This window comes from Callorhinchus milii, unplaced genomic scaffold (genome assembly GCF_018977255.1).
Source record: "Callorhinchus milii isolate IMCB2004 unplaced genomic scaffold, IMCB_Cmil_1.0 Scaffold10, whole genome shotgun sequence".
Taxonomy (NCBI): domain Eukaryota; kingdom Metazoa; phylum Chordata; class Chondrichthyes; order Chimaeriformes; family Callorhinchidae; genus Callorhinchus; species Callorhinchus milii.
Window position 1 is genome coordinate 6,167,430 of NW_024704751.1, and position 19,295 is coordinate 6,186,724.

The following is a 19,295-nucleotide window of genomic DNA, read 5'->3' on the forward strand; positions in this document are numbered from 1 at the left end:
TACAAAGTCCCTGCACTTCGCAGTATATCCTGTGAAGCACTTTGAGACGTCCTGCCGACATGAAAGGCGCTGGGTGGACCTTATCTAAGTTTTTTTTAAAGTATTAAAACGGGTGGAACATTTTTAATAAGTGCCACACCAGTCGAATGGTGCAGGAAACCTTTGAGATAATGAATAGTTACCATCCGATATCACTGAGCCCACATTCCAGGGCCAGGCACGTACACAACCCACAATTCAAGGTAAACAGAGCGCCATTTTCAGTGAACTGCTTTTAATCTTTATCAAATACACCTTTCCTAAAACAGCAATAATTTTTGTTTGCGCGACGCAGGTATTCAAATTACAAGGTTGCATAACGCACATAAAAATCCTCCGATCAATAAAAGCTATATAAAAAAAAATTACCCCGAGGCAACGCATTTGTTCGTTGTTTGCTCTCGATGGTGAATATTTGCTGCAGGAACAAAAAAAAACACACACACAAAAACGCTGTCCGCTGGGGCGAAGAAATCACTTGCTGATCTCACGAAGATCATTTAAAAAGGTGAATAAATAAAACATTTGGTCGAGCCGATTCTGCAGGGTGAATCAGAAGTCCTTACTTGTAGGTTTTAATTATTAGTTACGTTGTCTTTTTAAAAGATAATATTGGTAGAGAGTGGGAGCAATTACGGTAAATGTCTTTCATCGCGTTAGTGAAAGATTTTGTCACTGAGTTGACACGTGTAAATGTCCACATGGCCTGCAGTTTGATATCTTATACAGACTTTTGACTCACCCTGTACCTACCAGGAGAGGAGTAAAATTCAACTCACTCGCGCTGTAACAATCGCACGTCAGTACAAGCTTTTGAACTCCCCGTAAAAAGCAGGTCATAGTAATAATAATAATCTCTGCATTTGATATTGCACCGTACGTATTGCGTGGTTGTGACGTCTCAAATCGCTTCACAGAATAGACTGCATGCTGAATTGGCTGCAGGTTTTGTGGGAGGTCATTCATCTATGTGGTGAGAAGTGATAAAGCCGTTTCTGACTTCCAAGAATGGCTGAGGAGTTGAGATCCACCTTGCTGGAGCAAAACGTGACCCAATTCTTAAGGCTGGAAGATTTCTGCCTCAGCTGGCTTGATTTTTCCAAACAGAGATTTGTACAGTTCAGTCCTAGAAGTGAGAGAGAGAGAGAGAGAGAGGGGGGGGGGAAATAATCATTCAAAAATACATGAATATCACAATTTCCATTGGTTAATGAAATAATAGTAATACAGTAAAAATAATAGTAATAATAATAATAATCAATCCTCCTTGTATTTGATATCCAATCCATGTGTAATTGGAGTCTATTAAAATAATTATCCAGTCTTATTCAGTCTTGGGGTTTATTACTATGGTTTTAGTGCACGACAACATCCCAATGTGTTAATGCACACTGACTGTTTGTAACTTCATACACCTATTTGAACGGCACCATCAGCCTTGCATTTTCTTTACCCCTGGAGTGGCTGAAGAGAAGCCCATTTTGCTAGAGTGACAATCTGTCCCCAGCACTCTACAGTTAGCCTGGTGCAGTATTCATATCCACGCTGATCAGAGACATTATGAACAAGAGCTTTATACCTGAACAATCTCCAACTCTAATAATTTCCCAATTGCTGATTCACGGCTAGGCAAAGTTGAAGTTTCGTCGGAAAACAAATAGTAATAATAATAAGCCACGCATTCGATTTGGCACCTTAGCAAGTCGTTGAGATGTCTTAAAGCAGTATTTTAAGGGGTGGTGGGGGGGGGGGCGGGAGAGGAGAGCGGGGAGAAGAAGATGAATGGCGGGGGGGAGGGTGTTGAAGAGATGGATAAAGGAGAAAGACGCAAAAAGGCAATTTAAAAAAAAACACTTTCTTCTACAAATTCATTTGTCGAGTAATTTTTCTGCAGTTATTTTAAATTGATGCCTAGGCTGGAGATTACCGCAATCAAAACTGCAGGGCAGTGCTCACAGCACAGCACAGAGTAGCAGGTTTCCAAAGCTTTCCCGGCAGCAACAATACGGTACAACACAAGCGAGGCCGACAGTTCAATTTCTGGCATTAGCAGCAACGCACAGCCGGACACAAACAAAAAACCAACAAGAACACTAAGTGGGCTTCAAGTAGAGACACATTTTTAATTAGGGTCAATGTCCCTTTACAAATATTCAACAGGACGCTCTGGATTACTCCTCTTGGGGATTGTAATAAAGGGAAAAATCACATTCAGCCACTGATACTAATTGCTGCTTTGATCTAGAATCTACCAAAGTGAGGGAGAGGGCAGCCTGCAATCAAAGGCTGGATTGTTCTGATGCTGAATGCTAATTGATACACTCAATAAATATTATTGTTACACTGAATGAATGCTGACTTGTTTTCTATATACCAGACTGCTCCATCTCTTGCTGTCATGAACTGTGACACTGAGATCAGTGAGAGTTGCAGTTTAAAAACCCTGCAATTATTTTATAACGCACTTTAAATCATTTTATTTTATTTTGCTTCAAATTATCTTGGGGTTTTAGCAACTCACTTTCCCATCTGCTCGTTTAAGTAACAATAACAACAAGCGTTGCATTTGATATAGGGCCGTAGCACGTAGTTGAGACGTCTCAAAGCGCTTCACAGAATATATTCTAAAGTGGATTGCCCTCAGGAAGCGATCCGCCAATCGACTAACAACTGGGTTCCTACTTACTGCTGAGAAAACAGAGGCGCGTGGAGTAAGGGAACTTGCCTAAGGTTTCGCCCTGTCCTGGAATCGAACCCGAGTCCTCTCGCTTGTGAGGCGAGCTCGCTCACCCCATGCGCTTCGGGGGGTGGGGGGGGTTACATAAGCTAAGTTATAAGTTTAATACTGGCTGCAGTGCGGTTGCCGAGCACAGTACATGCACAAGCAACGCGAGCCCGTTTTACTCAAGCGATTCATTCTCATACTCAACACCGCTTTATTTGTATCCCCCCAAAAAAGCAAAGCTTAGGAGGCAGCACGCCAAGAGACACAGGAACCTTGTCGAATCAAGTGCTAAAATATTCAGAAGGTGTTCCCCCCCCTGACTGGTGATCGGGTACTGAGGGCAATATTATACTTTTTCCAGAGGCAAGTCTCTCTCAGACAGGCTTGTGAAGTGGGCGAAACACAGACACACACCACACGCACAAAATATTTTAATAGGATGTACGAAAAAACACACGTGCGCTCACACACACACACACACACACACACGCGCGCACGCACTCACAGCCACTGAAAAGATGTAAGGAATTCAATCAAACAAGCAATAAGCGGTGTCATTTAAGTTCTGTGTATTTTAGGTTTGAGTGACAGTACTTGAAAGACAATAAAGTGACCTCGGCCCAAGATTCCAATTACTATCATCCATTGAACATCTTAGATTAGTCCAGCAAGCTGCTCCAGAGTGGTTTACTCTGATTGCATGTGCCGGTACAAGTTTCTGTTTCTGACAAAGAGATAGAGAGAGAGAGGAGAGAGAGAGAGAGAGAGAGAAAGAGAAGGTGCAGAAATGATCCCAGGCATCTGCACGAAATAAATCGCTAAACACAAACACATCGATGAGTGTTTTCACCGACAATACGAATAACCGGGCTGCTTTTCTTGTGGGCTAAAGGATGAGATCAGATGGGCCAAACCATTTTTGTAAAGATCTATTCGAAAAGAGAAAGGAGTTTCTCTCTCTCTCACCGCCAAATAAAATTGGTCACTGGATGTTTGTGGGACGTTGCGATGCGCAAATTGGCTGCCGAGTTTCGCCCGCAAAATGCTCAGTCAATCCGCTTTATGATATATCCTCGAAGATATGATAAGGCGCTATATCGAATGCGAGGATTCTTATTCTGGCGCAGTGCATGTCTTTTTGGTCGGTCAATAGTTATTCGTTCAGGTACAATTGTGCCGTGCGTTCACACCCGTTGTTGCCTTAGACTCTCTTTCAGAGCAGAAAGCTGCCTAAATGGTAATTACTTGGAAACATGGGTGGTCTGGCCTTTTACCAACGATTCAGGTTGAGCCTTCGTGTTGTGCCAGGAATCGCTGTGGCCCCCTCCCCTCCTTCAATGACGGGATCGCTTGCAGTGCGTTTTGTGCCGATATTTAAGGTAACACGCTCAAAATCTGGCAAGCCCTTTCCAGACTCCAGCCGGCGCGGCAAGTAGGTGTGACTGAAGTACTGCACTTCATCGCTACCCCAAAGAAAGCAGAGAGAGTATGTCCGCTCAGAAAACGAGCGTCCCGCTTCTTCCTCCCCCCCACTCCCCGCCCTATCTGCCCCGCAATCGGTGGGGGGGGGGGGGAGCTTTCAGCTATTCGGGCTCCCTCCCTCCCCTCCTCAAGACCTATCTTTTCGACCGCTCTTTCAGCCCCCATCCTGTCCTGCAACCCCCTCAGCTCCCGCACCCAGTCAATGTGTGCGGCACTTTGAGACGTCCAGCCAGAGACACAACGTAAATGTAAATCATTGTTGTTTTAGCGCCTTGTTACATTCGGGCGACAATTAGGGTGACAAACGGGATAAGGCGCTATATCAAACGCTAGGATTATTATTATTGTTGTTATATTTTAACTGCAAAAGCAACAAAGACAGGAAGACACTGCGACCCCTTTTAAATGCCCAGCCATATCTCAGAAGTAAACCCCTTCCCCCCCCCCACTCCTTCCTTACACTCGCTCCCAGGCAAATTATTATTAACTTTGAAAGCTGGATTAATTTCTGGTCCACTAACGGCTTCGTTGTTAGGACTATTGTGTTTTCCAGCATCAATTGATTTGTGATTTACATACAAATTAGACAATTACTACACAAGAACCGTATTTAGCATACAAAATTAATTTGCGACCATAGCCAACTGTACAGCTCGGGTGCAACTTTGTGATGACGTTCTCCAAAAGGATATGAGAGAGAGAGTGAGGTGGGGGGGGGGGGGGGAGTGTGACAGAATTAAAATCCTGGAGAAATTTAAATCCATCTGTCTATCCAATCGCAAGAGCAGTTTTAAAACTGTTTCGTCTTTTTGTCTACACAATTCTCTCAAATGTGGCAACTCATCCCACAGATGGAAAATACAGCAAATGGAGCGAACATTGTTGGGCTTCAGTCTTTGTTCCTCACTCTTTTTCTGTACCTATATAATTTATATACACACACACACACACACACACCAGGTACTCCATGCAGAAAGAGAAACTCATCAATCCTGCAAGTTTAACCTTGTCACTGTTGAAATTCACTAGGGTAAGGGTACATTTTAATACTTTCAGCTCCCTTAAGGCTATGCAAAATGAACCATGATTCTTTGATTTTTCGTATTAAAAGTAGATTTGAGTCAGTGATTTGTAACAGGTTTCCACCCCTTCATGGCATTTTCTTAGAATATCATTAGCAGAGGTAAGTGTGGCAAGCTACCTTGTGCTTGATCCACATTACTCATATTAAGCTGCATCAATTATATTTCTCTTAGTCCATTGTGAGATTCAGCGGTATTTTTTCCTGAGGAAATATTAATATATTCTCTAGACCTTGTGGCTCAGGGGACTGGAGGGGGGAGCGAATGCTGACAACCCAAAAACATTAAGCGGAAAGGATTTAAGTTCTTGGTTTGTGCTGGGTCGGGGTGAGGGTGATGATAATAATAATAATAATAATAATAATAATAATCCTTGCATTTAACATAGAGCCTTATCACGTCGCCGAGACGTCTCAAAGCGTTTCACAGAAGATACTGCAAAGTGAATTGTTTGTATATTTTGTGGGGGCGAAATACACACGATGGGCAGAGGATTGTATCATTGTATCGTAGCACAAGGAAGGAACGTGGGAACACGAGGGAATTCTGCGCGAGGAGCATTTTGTGCCTTCCAAAGTCGAGAGCAAGCGTCCACCACCCCAAGTCCACAATCACACCAAGGTCAAGAAACACACGGTGGTGGGGCACGGAACAATTATCTGGTAAAAATGGTTGATTTGTCCAGTCAGACATATTCCATTGGATTTACACATACATTACAGCACAGTGCTTCCAAGTCCCTAAAATTAGACACTGCGACACAACTGATCTGGAATGAGTTTAGCAGGGGCAAGAAGCAAACATCTCATGTCTGCCCTACGTTGGAGAGGCGTTAAGTATTGCTTTTCCATCGCAGAAGGAATCTTAAGTTCCTGAAACGAACCAGAAGTTATTGCAGACCGCGTTTAAATCATTTATCAGCAGCTCTCACATTGCATATCATTCAGCTGGTCCACTCCACTTACTGCAGCTCCTGAAATTGCTTTCACTGAACAAGTCACCGTCACTGTTGTTTTGTATGTGCCAAAATGCCCCGGTTTCTATGGTTTCGGCAGTAGTGTGGAAGAGGTGTTGTTCTGTTAAAGAGCAATGAAACGCCAGCACACGATGCGCTGACAATTTATACGGCCCATTCCTGGCAAATGAGTAATGTGTTTCACTGATCAGCAATGGGCAGCAGGATATTAGCGAGGATTTCTGTTTCCCTGTTTCTGGCAGGTCTTCAGAAAGCAGTGAAAGGTTATTCCAAAATATAAACCATGTCAGAAGGTTGCCTTATGCTTGGAAATTACTTTTTTTTTGGAAGAGTTCTTTGCATCCACTGAGAAACTCTTAACCCTTGCAGTATTTCCTCGTTTCGCACAACGGCTGCACTTAATAACGATAATAATGATGATGATGATGATGATATTGTTCGCATTTCATACAGTGCCTTATCACAGCATCGAGACGCCTCAAAGCGCTTCACAGGATTTGCTGTGAACTGTAGTGCCCATGTATTTTGCAGTCGAATGCGGCAGCCACTTTGCACACGGTGATGTCCCACAAACAGCCACGACCTCCTTTTTTGGGGGCCGGGGGGAAACTGTCAATCAGGACACCAGGAGGAACACCTTCACTTTTCAAACAAATATGCAGTCAATTTCACTTTACAGTGTGTTCTGTGAAGCGCTTTGGGACATCCTCCCGACGTGAAAAATATCAAATGCAAGGATTATTATTATTATTATTATTATTATTATTATTAAACAGTGCTATGGGATCTTTAACGTCCATCTGAAACCGGGACCTCGGTTTAATGTCTCATCCGAAGGACGGCACCTCCGAAAATGAGGTGGTCCCCCCACTATTCATCCCAGTTGAGGTTAATAACTGAGGAGCCACTGTAGGCAGCTTTGTGATATTGGTTCACATTATTGTGGACAGAGCTTAAAGTCCCCCCACACCTCCCCCCCACCCCAAGCTTATTCCACTCATTGCCTTGCAGTGAGAAAGATCCAAGCACTCGAGAGAAAGGTTTGAAGGTCAGTCAACTTGCTAATCCACTGCAGCACCCAATCTCCTCACCCCTGTGGTACTCTTAACAGAAGCCGTGCAATTTGGGTGCACAGGTGACACCGACAAGCACAATGGGTGCTCAGTGCGGAGCAAGAATTTATAACCTTGCAAGCAATTGATCTACAAACAGCACGCCTGCCCGTTTTCAACTTCAATTAATTCCGCAAACATTTCTCTTGACTGGATATTCCCTTAAGTGGCACCGACGGCCACTGGACCAGTCCACGCAATGCTGCAAAAAGTGCGTGGGATCATCTCCCACGGCTGCTGCCGTTTAATCCTCCCAGAGGGTTCTAATCCTGCACCGCAACAGCTCGGGGAAGATTTAAATGCTTTTCTCTTTGTTGTTGTTGTTCTTCTTAACATTTTGAAGGGTTCTGCGCGCAGGTTTTTATGACGACCTGTGTTACCTGACGAACCCAATGCACTGTACGCTAATGGGCTGCACAATCCAGAACTAATCTCCGACGCGTCCAAAAGGCCAACTCTAGTTCCAACCTGAGTTGGTATCAAACAGGAGTTCAGGGTCTGGCCACCAGGTGGCAGTCTTTAATGGGGATTCCGCAAGTGGATTCATTGGCCCCTTTGACACAGTGAATTCAAGGCACACAGTCGTACAGTTTCTACAATAAATAAAGGAAATTGGGGGTGGGGGTGGGTGGAAAAAAGTTTTGCTTAATGCATTTGACAGCGAGCGCAGATTAAAAGCACCACAGCACCGTATATAACCCGCTTTTTGACTCGAAAGCTTTTGTTTTTTTTAAAAAGAAATAAAGCATTGACATTCCTTACAAAGATTAAAGATTTAGAAATTTGTCTTCTTTTCCGGGGAAAGTTAAGCAGCAGGGCCTATAAATTCACGCGGCTATATCGAGGGTCTTTTAAAGAAACATTCTTAAGGTTATCCTAAATCTTACTGTTAGCGCTCAGGCGAAAATCAACGAGCGCAGTTTAAAAAGGGCGAACACGTAATAAACTTGCGCACTTTATTTTTCAGGCTACAAGGTTTTGTCAAACAGCGCTAGAAATTTATAGTTGCGGCACTGTAACAGAATAAACCAAAGCAATTTGGATTTTTGTAGCCATAAGTACCGGCTATCACTTCTGTAAGTTGCTGCGAGTCACACTGAGTTGAACAACAGGAGGAAAATCAAAGTAAAACAAAATAATAATGGCAATCCCCTCTCCTCCCAGAAATTGACAGAGGGTGCTGCTATGTCTGAATTCCAGAATTATGCCAAGGTTAGACAATAAATAATCCTTGCATTTGTTACAGCGTCTTATCACATTGTCAGAACGTCTCAAACGCTTCACATAATTTTTACTGTAAAGTGTGGTGACTGTATTTGTAGGCAAGTGCGCAATGAAGTGAATGATGAATTTTATCTGGGGGATTGTTGGCCAGGATCGGGGAGGGGGGGAAGAGTGGGGGTGGTGGGGGTGGAAAAAAAAACCTTTCTCTTTTCTATTTCAACAACCATCCGAACAGGCAGACGGGACCTCAGTTTATCGTTTTATCTGAAGGACGTTACCTCCAACAATACCCCCACTCCCCCCAGCACTGTGTTGGGGGTACCTGCCTGGACTGTGAGTTCAGTCTTGTTGACGTGGGGCTTGAACCCATAACCTTCTGACTAGAAGGGCGAGAGCACTACCAACCGAGCCAGCTTTAGGCACAGAATAATAGTATAAAATTGAGAATTGGTTCCCGAGAAACAATGGTGTGCTCAGTTTCTTTCTCTCTCTCCCATTCCTCCTAGAAGTGTTGTAGACTCAGATAAAGCAGAATTGAGTATCAGAAACTGTCCGGTCTAACAACCAAAGCAGCTCGCATCACCCCTCAAATCTAAACAATTACTGGCAATTCTGAATCATTACCAATCCTTAATTTTTAAACGCTGGTTTTATTAGGAAGATAAATAGACCATTGACTGGACTAAATTGGATTAAAACAATAATCCGAGTAAATTAAAATCACTTTGCAGGAGTTAAACGTACCTAATTGCCTGGCAGCACAGTCAAACCTTGTGTTAAACCACCTCCATTCCTCACTGAATCCAGGTGACCAGCAGTGACATGTTACATTTCAGAAGGTACTTTGGGAGGTTCACAACACTCTGTGAGACTGAGAACACCCCAAGTAAATGTGCTTCTGACAATTTATGTCTGGATTTTACACTCCCTAAAAACTTTTGTTATTCTGTGATATATATTATATATATATATTCTATTTATGGAGTCCCGTAGCATAAATAGATACATAAACAAATAAGCGTACCCTCTCCTTGTTCGTCCAGGGATGAGCTGCACAATTCAACAGCCACAAACAGCGTTTTACCTGGAGTTTCGAGTGCAGTAGAGCCGAGCATTCGGGCTGCATCGTAACCTCGGGTTATATGCAATAACCTCTGGTCAGAATCAAACACATTGTGGGCTCTGTGCCCAGCCACGACAAGGAGCTTAAATAGCCATCGCCACTACTTAAGGAGAACTGGTTCAATTTACTTGCATCGTTAATTTGTCATCATTACCAGTGGCTGCTGTTACGTTAGCTGGTCTCAGGGCACTGCCTGCACCCCCTAACCTCAGAGGATCACCTCGCGAGTTTTTCGCCGAGCTGCCTGTTCTTAATGTCTCTTAAGCGAGGTTACTGTAAGTAGTCCGAGTCGTGCTGAATTACAAAGCTTGGTGCAATACAGCCTTGCACTGGGAGGTGAATAATAAATAAGCCTTGCATTTGATGTAGCGCCTTATCACGTTTTCGAGGCGTCTCAAAGCGCTTCACAGGATCCACTGCAACTGACCGTATATTTTGTGGGCGGAAGGCGGCAGCCAATTGCGCGCAGCAGAATGAAGATTGGCCATACCCATTTTACTTGGCGCCTTCAATGAGTAGCACTGAAAAGAAGACATCCATTCCGTCGCTGGCGTACATCGGGGAGAAGGCAATGCAGGAGTAATAAGGCAGAAGTGAGTGAAGGTGTGCTTGGAATATAAACACCGGCATGGTTTAGTTGGGCCTGTTTCCGTGCTATATATATGCAATTGTATCTGCCCAGGACCGATATGAACCCAATGAACCCAGGTTGCAGAGGAGAATGGTTCTTCACTTCAATAAACCCTCTTCCTTCCCCCCCCTCCCCACCCCCCCATCTACACTTGCTACAATTATAAGCCTTTCCTCAAAATATACACCCGCTTCATGTGATACAGCCAGTGCTACTCATAGCCAGAAACACATTTCAACTGCTGGATCTATTTTCCTTTGAAAATTCATTTGAAGAGATCAATAGCGTAAAGATGTTAACCTATACCTCAAAGCAGGAGTTTAATCAGCATTTGCACAGCTTTCAGTCGCAATGGAAACAAAGCGAAAGGGAACGCAACAGAGCGTTGAATAACAACAACAACGGCCATTTACATTTACAGAACGCCTCTTGTATCGGAAAGACGTCTCAAAGCGGGGGGAAGGGGTGGAGGTGGGCGAAGGTGTAGCTTGGTCAAAGAGATAGATCTTTAACATCCTTTTGTATTAGAATAATGTCTTTGAGGTATGGTAGAAACACAATGCACTCTGCGGATCCAGGGGATGGGATTTTTTTATGCAGCTTGGAAGCATGGTTGCTTGCTAGTCATTTCGTTTGCCCTCGTGTGATATAAATCCTATTCCATACGTCTTCAGAATGCTTCCTCTGTACTCTACGAGGGAAGATGACCGTATAACTCACCAGCAAATTCTCTGGGGAGTTATGAAAAGCTTCTTCACAATGGAATAAACTGGAGAATACAGTTACCCACAGATAATTCACTTCGTAGCATTTCTTCTTTTTTTTTGAAACATCAATTGGTGGGGGGTGGTGGAGGGGTGAAGAGAGACTGATATCTTACAGCTATCACAAGGTTGAAACCTAATGGAGTTATTCAAAAAGTGATTATAAGGCAGAAATTAAGACTATACACTGTATTGAATTTCTAAACTGGTAATGAGAGGCACCATAAATTGTCGAATATTATTTCAATTCTACATAAGACATTATTATAGCTTTCTGTTCACATTACTGTTCGCCTATAAAAATGCAGTCACTACACTTTGTACAGTAAATCTTGTGAAGCGCTTTGAGAAGTCCACCGAAATGAAAAGCACTGTATCAAACACAAGGATTAATTATTATTCAGTAAAACTCACATAAATCTGATCTGTATAAGTCGTATAATGGCCTAATTCGTACATCTGGTCGTGTTAAATGTATGGTCACAACTAGTACGACTTATGTGAGGTTTTACGGTACTATTTTTCAGGATTTGGGCTATTAAAAGGCCACAAAACATTTGCTGAAATAAATGAGGGAACGTGGGCCAACTGGAACCCAACCTGGAGTATCCCGAGTTACAGAGATCTGCTCGATGGGATCCAGTGTGAAACTGGATGCTGGTTTCGATCCTCACTTTCTACTGAGTTAACTGATGGAATAGGTTGATACATCAGCCTGGCCTAATTGGTAGCCCTCTCGCCTCTGAGTTAGGTTGTGGATTCCAGCCCATCAGGATTGAGTCTCGACTGATATCCCAACACCGTAGGGGGAGTGATGCATTGTCAGAAGTGACATCGATCGGATGAGACGTTAAACTGAGGTCCCGTCTGCCTGTTCAGGTGGACGTTAAAAGATCCCACGGCTCTACGCAACGAGTTTCTACCGGCAACCTGGCTAACCATCTCCCCGATAAAATTGGTCATTCACGTCATGGCTGTTTGTGGGACACTGCCGTGGGTGTGCAAATTGGCTGCCATGTTTTACCTTCAAAAAACAGTCACTACAATTCACCAAAATCCAGTGAAGTGCTTTGAGACATGATAAGATGCTGTATCAAATGCATGGCTTACTACCATAAAGAAAAACTCGACTGCTGAAATATTCATCCTCTGTGCAATTGACTTTGAATACCCAGAGTTGCTTTTTTCCTTCGATGGTCTTTGCCCTCTTCAGATTGTACTGCTAATTAGAGGTTTTCCTCCCCCAAAAAAACATGATTCAGATGAAATGTCAGATTTTTAATGGATTTACTGCATCATTCGTTGTGAGACTATTTTACCGACAGCTAATCTGCCACTTTGCATAAACACTATTCTTGGGCCTAATCATCAAAGTTGGCTTCGAGAACCAATTTGCATTCTTTATTCTGACATTCCAGTTTTCTTCGCTCAAAAAAAGGGCACAGTTTTAATAAATATTTAGGAAACCCAGGCACCATTTCCGATGAAACATTTGCAGTTTCTCTTCTGTCTGACCTCTCAATTATTGTAACTTTTGACATGTTTCAAAATAACCTCAGTCGGGCTTTAGATAATAACCCTTGCATTTGATATACAGTAGTGCCCTATCATGTTGTAAATATCTTCACAAAGCGCTTCACAGGATTTTACTGTAAAATGCAGTGACTGTGTATTTGTTGGTGAAACCCAGCAGCCAATTTGCAAACAGCAATGTCCCATAAACAGCCGAGACATGAATGACCATTCCTTTTTATTTTTCTGCCAATAAGCTTTTTAATGTCCACTTTGGCACATCAGCAAAATCAACCTATTTTAGTTTTCAATATGAAAATAGCAGCTAACAGGTTTCTTTCCCCCTATGCAGCTGTATTTTAAAATCAATATTCAAACCTGAACCAAGTTGGGTTTTTTTTACACGTTTGTATAAAATGCTGAAATCGGCCTTTTGTTGATGACTTTCTCCCTCTCTATACAGAAATTCACCTACAAGCAACACAGTCACTACACTTTAGGTGTACATCCTGTGACCAAAAGTGTGGTGGCTGTGTCGTTTGTAAATCCTGACGTGCTTTGAGGTATCCTCCGGACGTGAAAGGCTTTAGTTTCGCCCACAAAATATACGGTCAGTTCACTTTGCAGTATGTTCTGCGAAGCGCTTCGAGACTTCTCGAAGGCTTGATAAGGCGCCATAGCGAATGCAAGGAATATTATTGTTATATCCAATGCAAGTACTCTTATTATTTGGGGGAAGCAAGGCTCTAAGGCACGCTATTTACATATCTGGAGCTTTTGCTACCAGAACAAGTCAAAAAAAGGTGGTAATTTAAAAAAAGGAGTCAACACTGAGGAATTGGTGAAAGCTGGCAAACCAACTTATCAATATTCTTAAAATTAATATTCTTAATTCCCCCCCCACCCCACACACACACAAAAAAAAATTAAAATGGGCTTGAAATAAGCAAAGAAGAATCTACGGTTTAATGGTCTCGCCGAAGATTTTTAATGCCTCTTTAATGCTGGAGCATTCATATTTAAACTAGACTTTAGATTGCGGCATGCACTTGAAAGTGCCTCCTTTGTCCTTCGTGACAATTACTGTAGGAAGGACCCCGTGGCTCTGAATCTTTAGCGGATGCCATCTTTAATGATGATGTATAGGTGTCCCTTTCCTCCACGCTGCTGTGGGTCAAACGCATGACATCGCTGCGTGTGTATCAACAAGCAAATTATAAACCATGTCAATCTGAGTTAATGCAAGGCTGTAATCCCCTTTACAAGAGATCTAATATGTGGTGTGAGTTATGTTCATTTTTTGTAATCTGATAAGAGTAGAGTGAGTTACAACGCTCTAATAAAAGAGTAATGAGGCTCCTTAACGACACTGTTAAAAGGTAAAATAACTTAAAATATTACTCTTGTAAAAAGCGATTAAATTGCCGTCGTGGCATATTTGCCTCGTCTATTGCTGCTTGCGAGGTGGACAGTATATATAGGCAAAGGTACGGCATTAGTCCAAGCACTTTAATCAAGGAAAGGATTGGTACTGCGTTTCACAATATGCAGTTTTAAGCGACAATCAATGCAACTTTTTAATATCATACAATCCCGACACAAGTTTGGAAGCGTTACTGCATTAAGCAAATGCGCTTATTAAATGGTCTGACAGATGTTGGAGGCATATTCTCACATCTGCAAAACATTCTGCTGTGCGCAACTGGCTGCCTCGACTTGCCCACAAAATACACGGTCATTCCAGTTCTACAGTACATTCTGTGAAGCTCTTTTGAGACGTCTCAACGACGTTTCAGCGACACCAAAGGAAATAGAGAGAGGGAGAGAGAGAAAGAAAATGGGGGAAGGCTTTTATCCTCTCAATTCTAGGCTGAATTCAACCCAGATCAGAGGTGAAACGAGAGTGTTCTAACCCGCTGCACCAACCATTTCTTCGCTCCCCATCATCGTAATGAATCACCCCGGTAGGTAAAAGATCAGCGAGGCAATTTGTTTCAACTGCACTCGTTCGTGAACTGCGTAGGCTTATACACAGACTTTTCAAGCGTTTGAACAAAAAAATCCGCTTTCTGCTTGTTTTGAAGGGCTTAGAGTGGGGGGGGGGGAAATGATCCCACTTTCTGGCACCCAGGCTTCACGTTGGGGAGAGTGACGGACTCAACATTGTGGTGTGTATGAGTGTCGTAATGTGTCTCTCATCTTAACATGCACAGGTTAAGATTAGAGCATAGCTGCAGCTTCCAAGGCCCAGTAATACTCAAAATGCTGTTTGCTCCTGAGGTCAATGTTATTTTTTAACTATATCTATATTGTATAATTTGTTTGGGTAGGAACAGAATTACAAAAACAAAAAATTCTTCCCTCCCCTCCCACCCCCATCCCCAACCCATTCAACAAGAGCATTTAATTTGTAAAGACGGAATCCTTCACTGTCAGTTCAGAATCTCTCAAACTTTTCCGTCCGCTGTAAGTTACTTTCAACTGCGTCTCTTCCTTCCTTTCCCTCAGCCTTCGACCACGAGATATGAAAATGTTGGCAAATTTGACAAAGAATGAATGGCCAGTTCGGATGACATCAGATGTAAGCTTATTTTAGATAAGCTAAGCAAGTTTCAGATCGATTTTTAGAATACATAATTTTACTCTACGTGAAAGGTACGTTTGCCTGAATGGTACAGTTACTACACTATACAGTATTATTGCAAGTGAACGATNAAAAAAATGTAGTCACTCAATCCATGATTGTTTGTGGGAGGGACACTGCTGTGCGCAATTGGGCTGTCGGTTTTGCCCACAAAATATACAGTCAATCCACTTTACGGTGTATTCTGTGAAGCGCTTTGAGACGTCTCAACAACGTGATAAGGTGCTGCATCGGATGCAAGTATTATTACTATTACTATAATGATGTACTATACATGTTTCTGATGTAGCATTGTCCCAATGCTGCTACAACCAGTCGAAGGTACATTACAACATTAGGTCCTTTTATATTCTCCACCTCCATTGCCCCTCCTGACCATCCATTTCTTCCACAGAGCCCGAAGCAGTGCCCAGAACGAAGGGCAGAGCATCGAGTCTACCACTGCCAACACTGCCACTCTTGGCTTGTTGCATCTGAGACACTCGGATCTCAACTATTCCTCACGCACTCTGAGCGTTGGCACAGTTTGACAGCTTCTGAACACATCCTCGGGTTGCAAGGTCACCGGCTATTCATTTTATATGCAAACCGTGGGCTTTACCATCATCTCAAAGGACTATAGGAATGTGACAATTAATTGGAAAGAGTTGAGTAAGTAACAAGAAACTTGTCTCACCTTATTCTATCGTGCAACCTACCCTTTAGTTGTACTTGTCAGCATTAATCAAACCAAATTAAAACGAATGCCAAAAGCTATATTTTATGAATATATTACTGGGCTAATTTGTATTCAAGGGTTCCCATTTATTCTGAAACCACCTTGTTGAGGACAATGGATTTCTGAAATAAGTCTGCACAGCAAATCTGCGCTCAGTGAAAAGTTAGCACAACGGAGCTTTCGAATTCTTGAGTGAAAGTCTCCAATTCTGTTCAGTAACAAGATTGCCACTTCAAAACCAAAAGTCAGCTAACTTTCCCCTAACCTCAATCACCTTTTGCCCGGAAAATAATTGGCAGCACATCTCATTGCTGTTTACAAGACCTTGCTGGTAAGTTTGCCCATATAACCGCTTCGAGTCAATTTTAATTTGCAGAGTGTCTTGAGACACGAGAGGCGCAAAGATTATCGTGAATACGAGTAGCCAAAGCTGAAACCAAAGTTAGCTTAAAAAAAAGTGAACGGCTATCGACAGTGGTAGCCTTGATGATGTAAATGAAAGTTTACTGACAGCAGCAATCATTATTAATAGTCTACATTCAAAACTTGGTTACAGTACCAAGTTCGAGAAGCTCAGAAACACAACAGATGCAGAGAATGTGGGGAAAAGAGAATTAAAGTGAGTTAACATTGCGCTGTCATTCTCTGCCAGTCTCTGCATGTGACACCACTAGATATGAAATTAAGAAATATTCTATAATCTTCCAGCACGCTTATCCCTGACAATAATGAGCAAACACTGACTCATCGACAACTGAAATTTGAAGGCAAATAAATATATCGTAAGCACTTTTACCCGGATAATTGGAAAATCTACAGCAACTAGGTTTTCTATGGCAGCTTAAAACAAAGAAAAAAATATGCAACTGGGCTGGATTTTGTAAACTTTCCCCCTCCCTGCTTCCCCAAAAGACTCCTTCAGTAATGTCCCAAACCAATATGACTACAACAGGAACAAATTAAAGTGCTCTTCACATCAGGAAGACGTCTCAGGCAGCGGACAGTCAGGGCTTTAGTCAGATGGACAGTCAGTACATTCATCTACAATGTAGAATAACAGGCTTTTGATAGCTTTGCTAATCCAACATACATTTTCTATTATATCTCCCGTTTGCTCTGCAGGATAGTGATTAAAGCCTAGCGATGGCAGTGAATCTATGGAGATATACCTCGGGCCAATCATCAATTTACAGTGATTTCTCTTTTAGTAGTGTTATAATTACGGGAATGAAAGAGGCGAGATCACTTCGGCAGATCTGGCGCGAGCTGGGGCTTTGATGTGGTTGACGAATGGTGATCTGATAACAAGGGAAGGGATGGGTGACGGGTTGAAGAACAGGTCAATATCATTGTGCCAGGAGAGGCGTTTGATGAACATAATTTATGACTCACCTTGCCTCATCGTTCATCGCACTGTGGTCAATAGGTGCCATGAAACTCACCAGTTTGTTGTGCACGTGATATCTGGTAGAAGGAAAAGAGGGCGGGGGGGAGAAGAAAAAAAAATTCAAAATTAGACTTTGCGTTAGGCCAAAATATGTCGGCATTTTTGCCTTCCTCGCGTGAACGCGGGGGCAATCACGAGATAAGTTCAATAGTTCCTCGTGTTGTTTCCGAGAAAGGGATTCGACACTTTAGAGCCCTTCCTCAGAAGAGGCAACAAACGACAAATTACATTTGTATCGCGCCTTTTACGTCAGGAGGACGCAGAAAGCTGTATACTTTCGGAAACACTAAAGCAGGCCTTTCACAACAGCCATAAACAAGGAGTAGTGTACCATAGGCAGCAGAGAGCAGCACAAACTGGTTTGGGAACAGATTTTGTCGGTTCACAATTCCAGCCAAAGTCATCCATCAAGTTGAGTGTAATTAACTAAAATATTTCTCAGTTTCTTAGGTCTTGTCTCCCAGAGGAACTCGTCGTTAACCCTAACCACTGCAGTGCATCCAATGTTGACTTACCTAACTTTTCTGCCTTTGCTGGCTTTGGTATCCACTTTTCTCTTAATCTTACTGCGTAGCCTCTGGATAGCGAGCCACTGCCTGCGAATTCAAAGCAGAGCGAGTTTTTGGAGATAGAAATGAAGGAGGACATACAATACACCAAAAGAAAGCTGTCTCTTGCAATCATTCTACTTTCGCCTGGGATCAGTTGCGGATTGGAGCCGTGCCAAACCAAGGTTGTGTCACCTCCCTACCGGGCTTGGGGGCGGGAAGGGGGGAATCAGAGAGAAGCTGCATCTGTGAGGTCCCTCGCGCCTCTAGACAGATGGCTCGCTACAGTGGGGTGGGGGGTGGGGGGTGGGGGTGCACACACAAACAGACAAACAGCGTCTGTGAACAGCCCACGTACTCCTCCCATCCAGAACCAAGCCTGCAATGGTGTGGGAAAGAACGTTTGCACTCATTTGTTAATTGCATTGATAAGAGTAGCGTAACCGTTCATGTCGATATTTTACGGCATGTTTAAAACCTCGCTGCGATCATGCTTGTGGAATATGTTTTGACAGTGTGAATTTGCTTTCAGTGAAATATTCGTAAGAGAATTGGTAGATATAGGACAAGATCCCAGATTTATTACTGTTGCTCTTCTATTTCACTGTTGAAAGCAGCTTGGATCTATTTGTAAATAAGCGTCTCTGGAAAGTAGCTCATTCTTGTTGGTCATCGTACTTCTAATCCAGTAACTCTTCTCATCCCCACCCCCTTCCATCCATCCACTGGACTCCAGGTCAGATGCAACAAGTGTGGCCAGTGAGCCCGTCACACAATACTATATAGCTCCTTTCCACGTCGCAAAGATGTCTCAAAGCACTTAGCTAGCTGGGCATCCGAGCCAGGGGTGGGGAAGGGAAAGGTGAGACGTACGTTTGAGTCGTGCCTAAAATCGGGGGGGGGGGGGGGGGGGGGAAGGAGGGAGGGAGGGAGGGAGGGTGGGAGGGAAGGAGTCGGAGGGAGGGAAGGAGTTGGAGGGACTCCTGGATGGAGTTCCAGAAAGCAGGGGTGCAGGTGGTGAGAATGTGGAGCTCGCTGCCGGTAGCCATATTTGAAGTGCAACATCCAAGGGGCAACTTGAATGGAGGCTCATGTACAGTATAAACACTGACAAGATTGTGTGGACTAGTTAGGCCACACTACCTTTTTCCTTGGCCGTTACATTTTGTGCAATTCTCCACATCGTGCGTGTTCAACCGTAGGGGGTCGGGCTGACGAAAACGAAAACACGTCAAGTCATTCCGACATTGGAAAAGGAGAGCGTTTTA

The 19,295-nt window shown here is 43.2% G+C and overlaps 1 protein-coding gene across 1 annotated transcript in view; it reads right to left on the bottom strand.

The window, feature by feature from the left end:
• Positions 1 to 248: 248 nt before the first annotated feature.
• Positions 249 to 19,295, bottom strand: part of aatf (apoptosis antagonizing transcription factor) — a 48,160-nt gene continuing 29,113 nt past the window's right edge. Inside the window, exons 10-12 of the mRNA XM_042338793.1 lie at positions 17,995 to 18,075; positions 17,425 to 17,496; positions 249 to 1,165 (exon numbers count right to left, since the gene is read on the bottom strand). Of these exons, the coding sequence (XP_042194727.1) occupies positions 1,099 to 1,165; positions 17,425 to 17,496; positions 17,995 to 18,075 (220 nt within the window). The 3' untranslated portion in view covers positions 249 to 1,098. The remainder of the gene's footprint in view (positions 1,166 to 17,424; positions 17,497 to 17,994; positions 18,076 to 19,295) is intronic.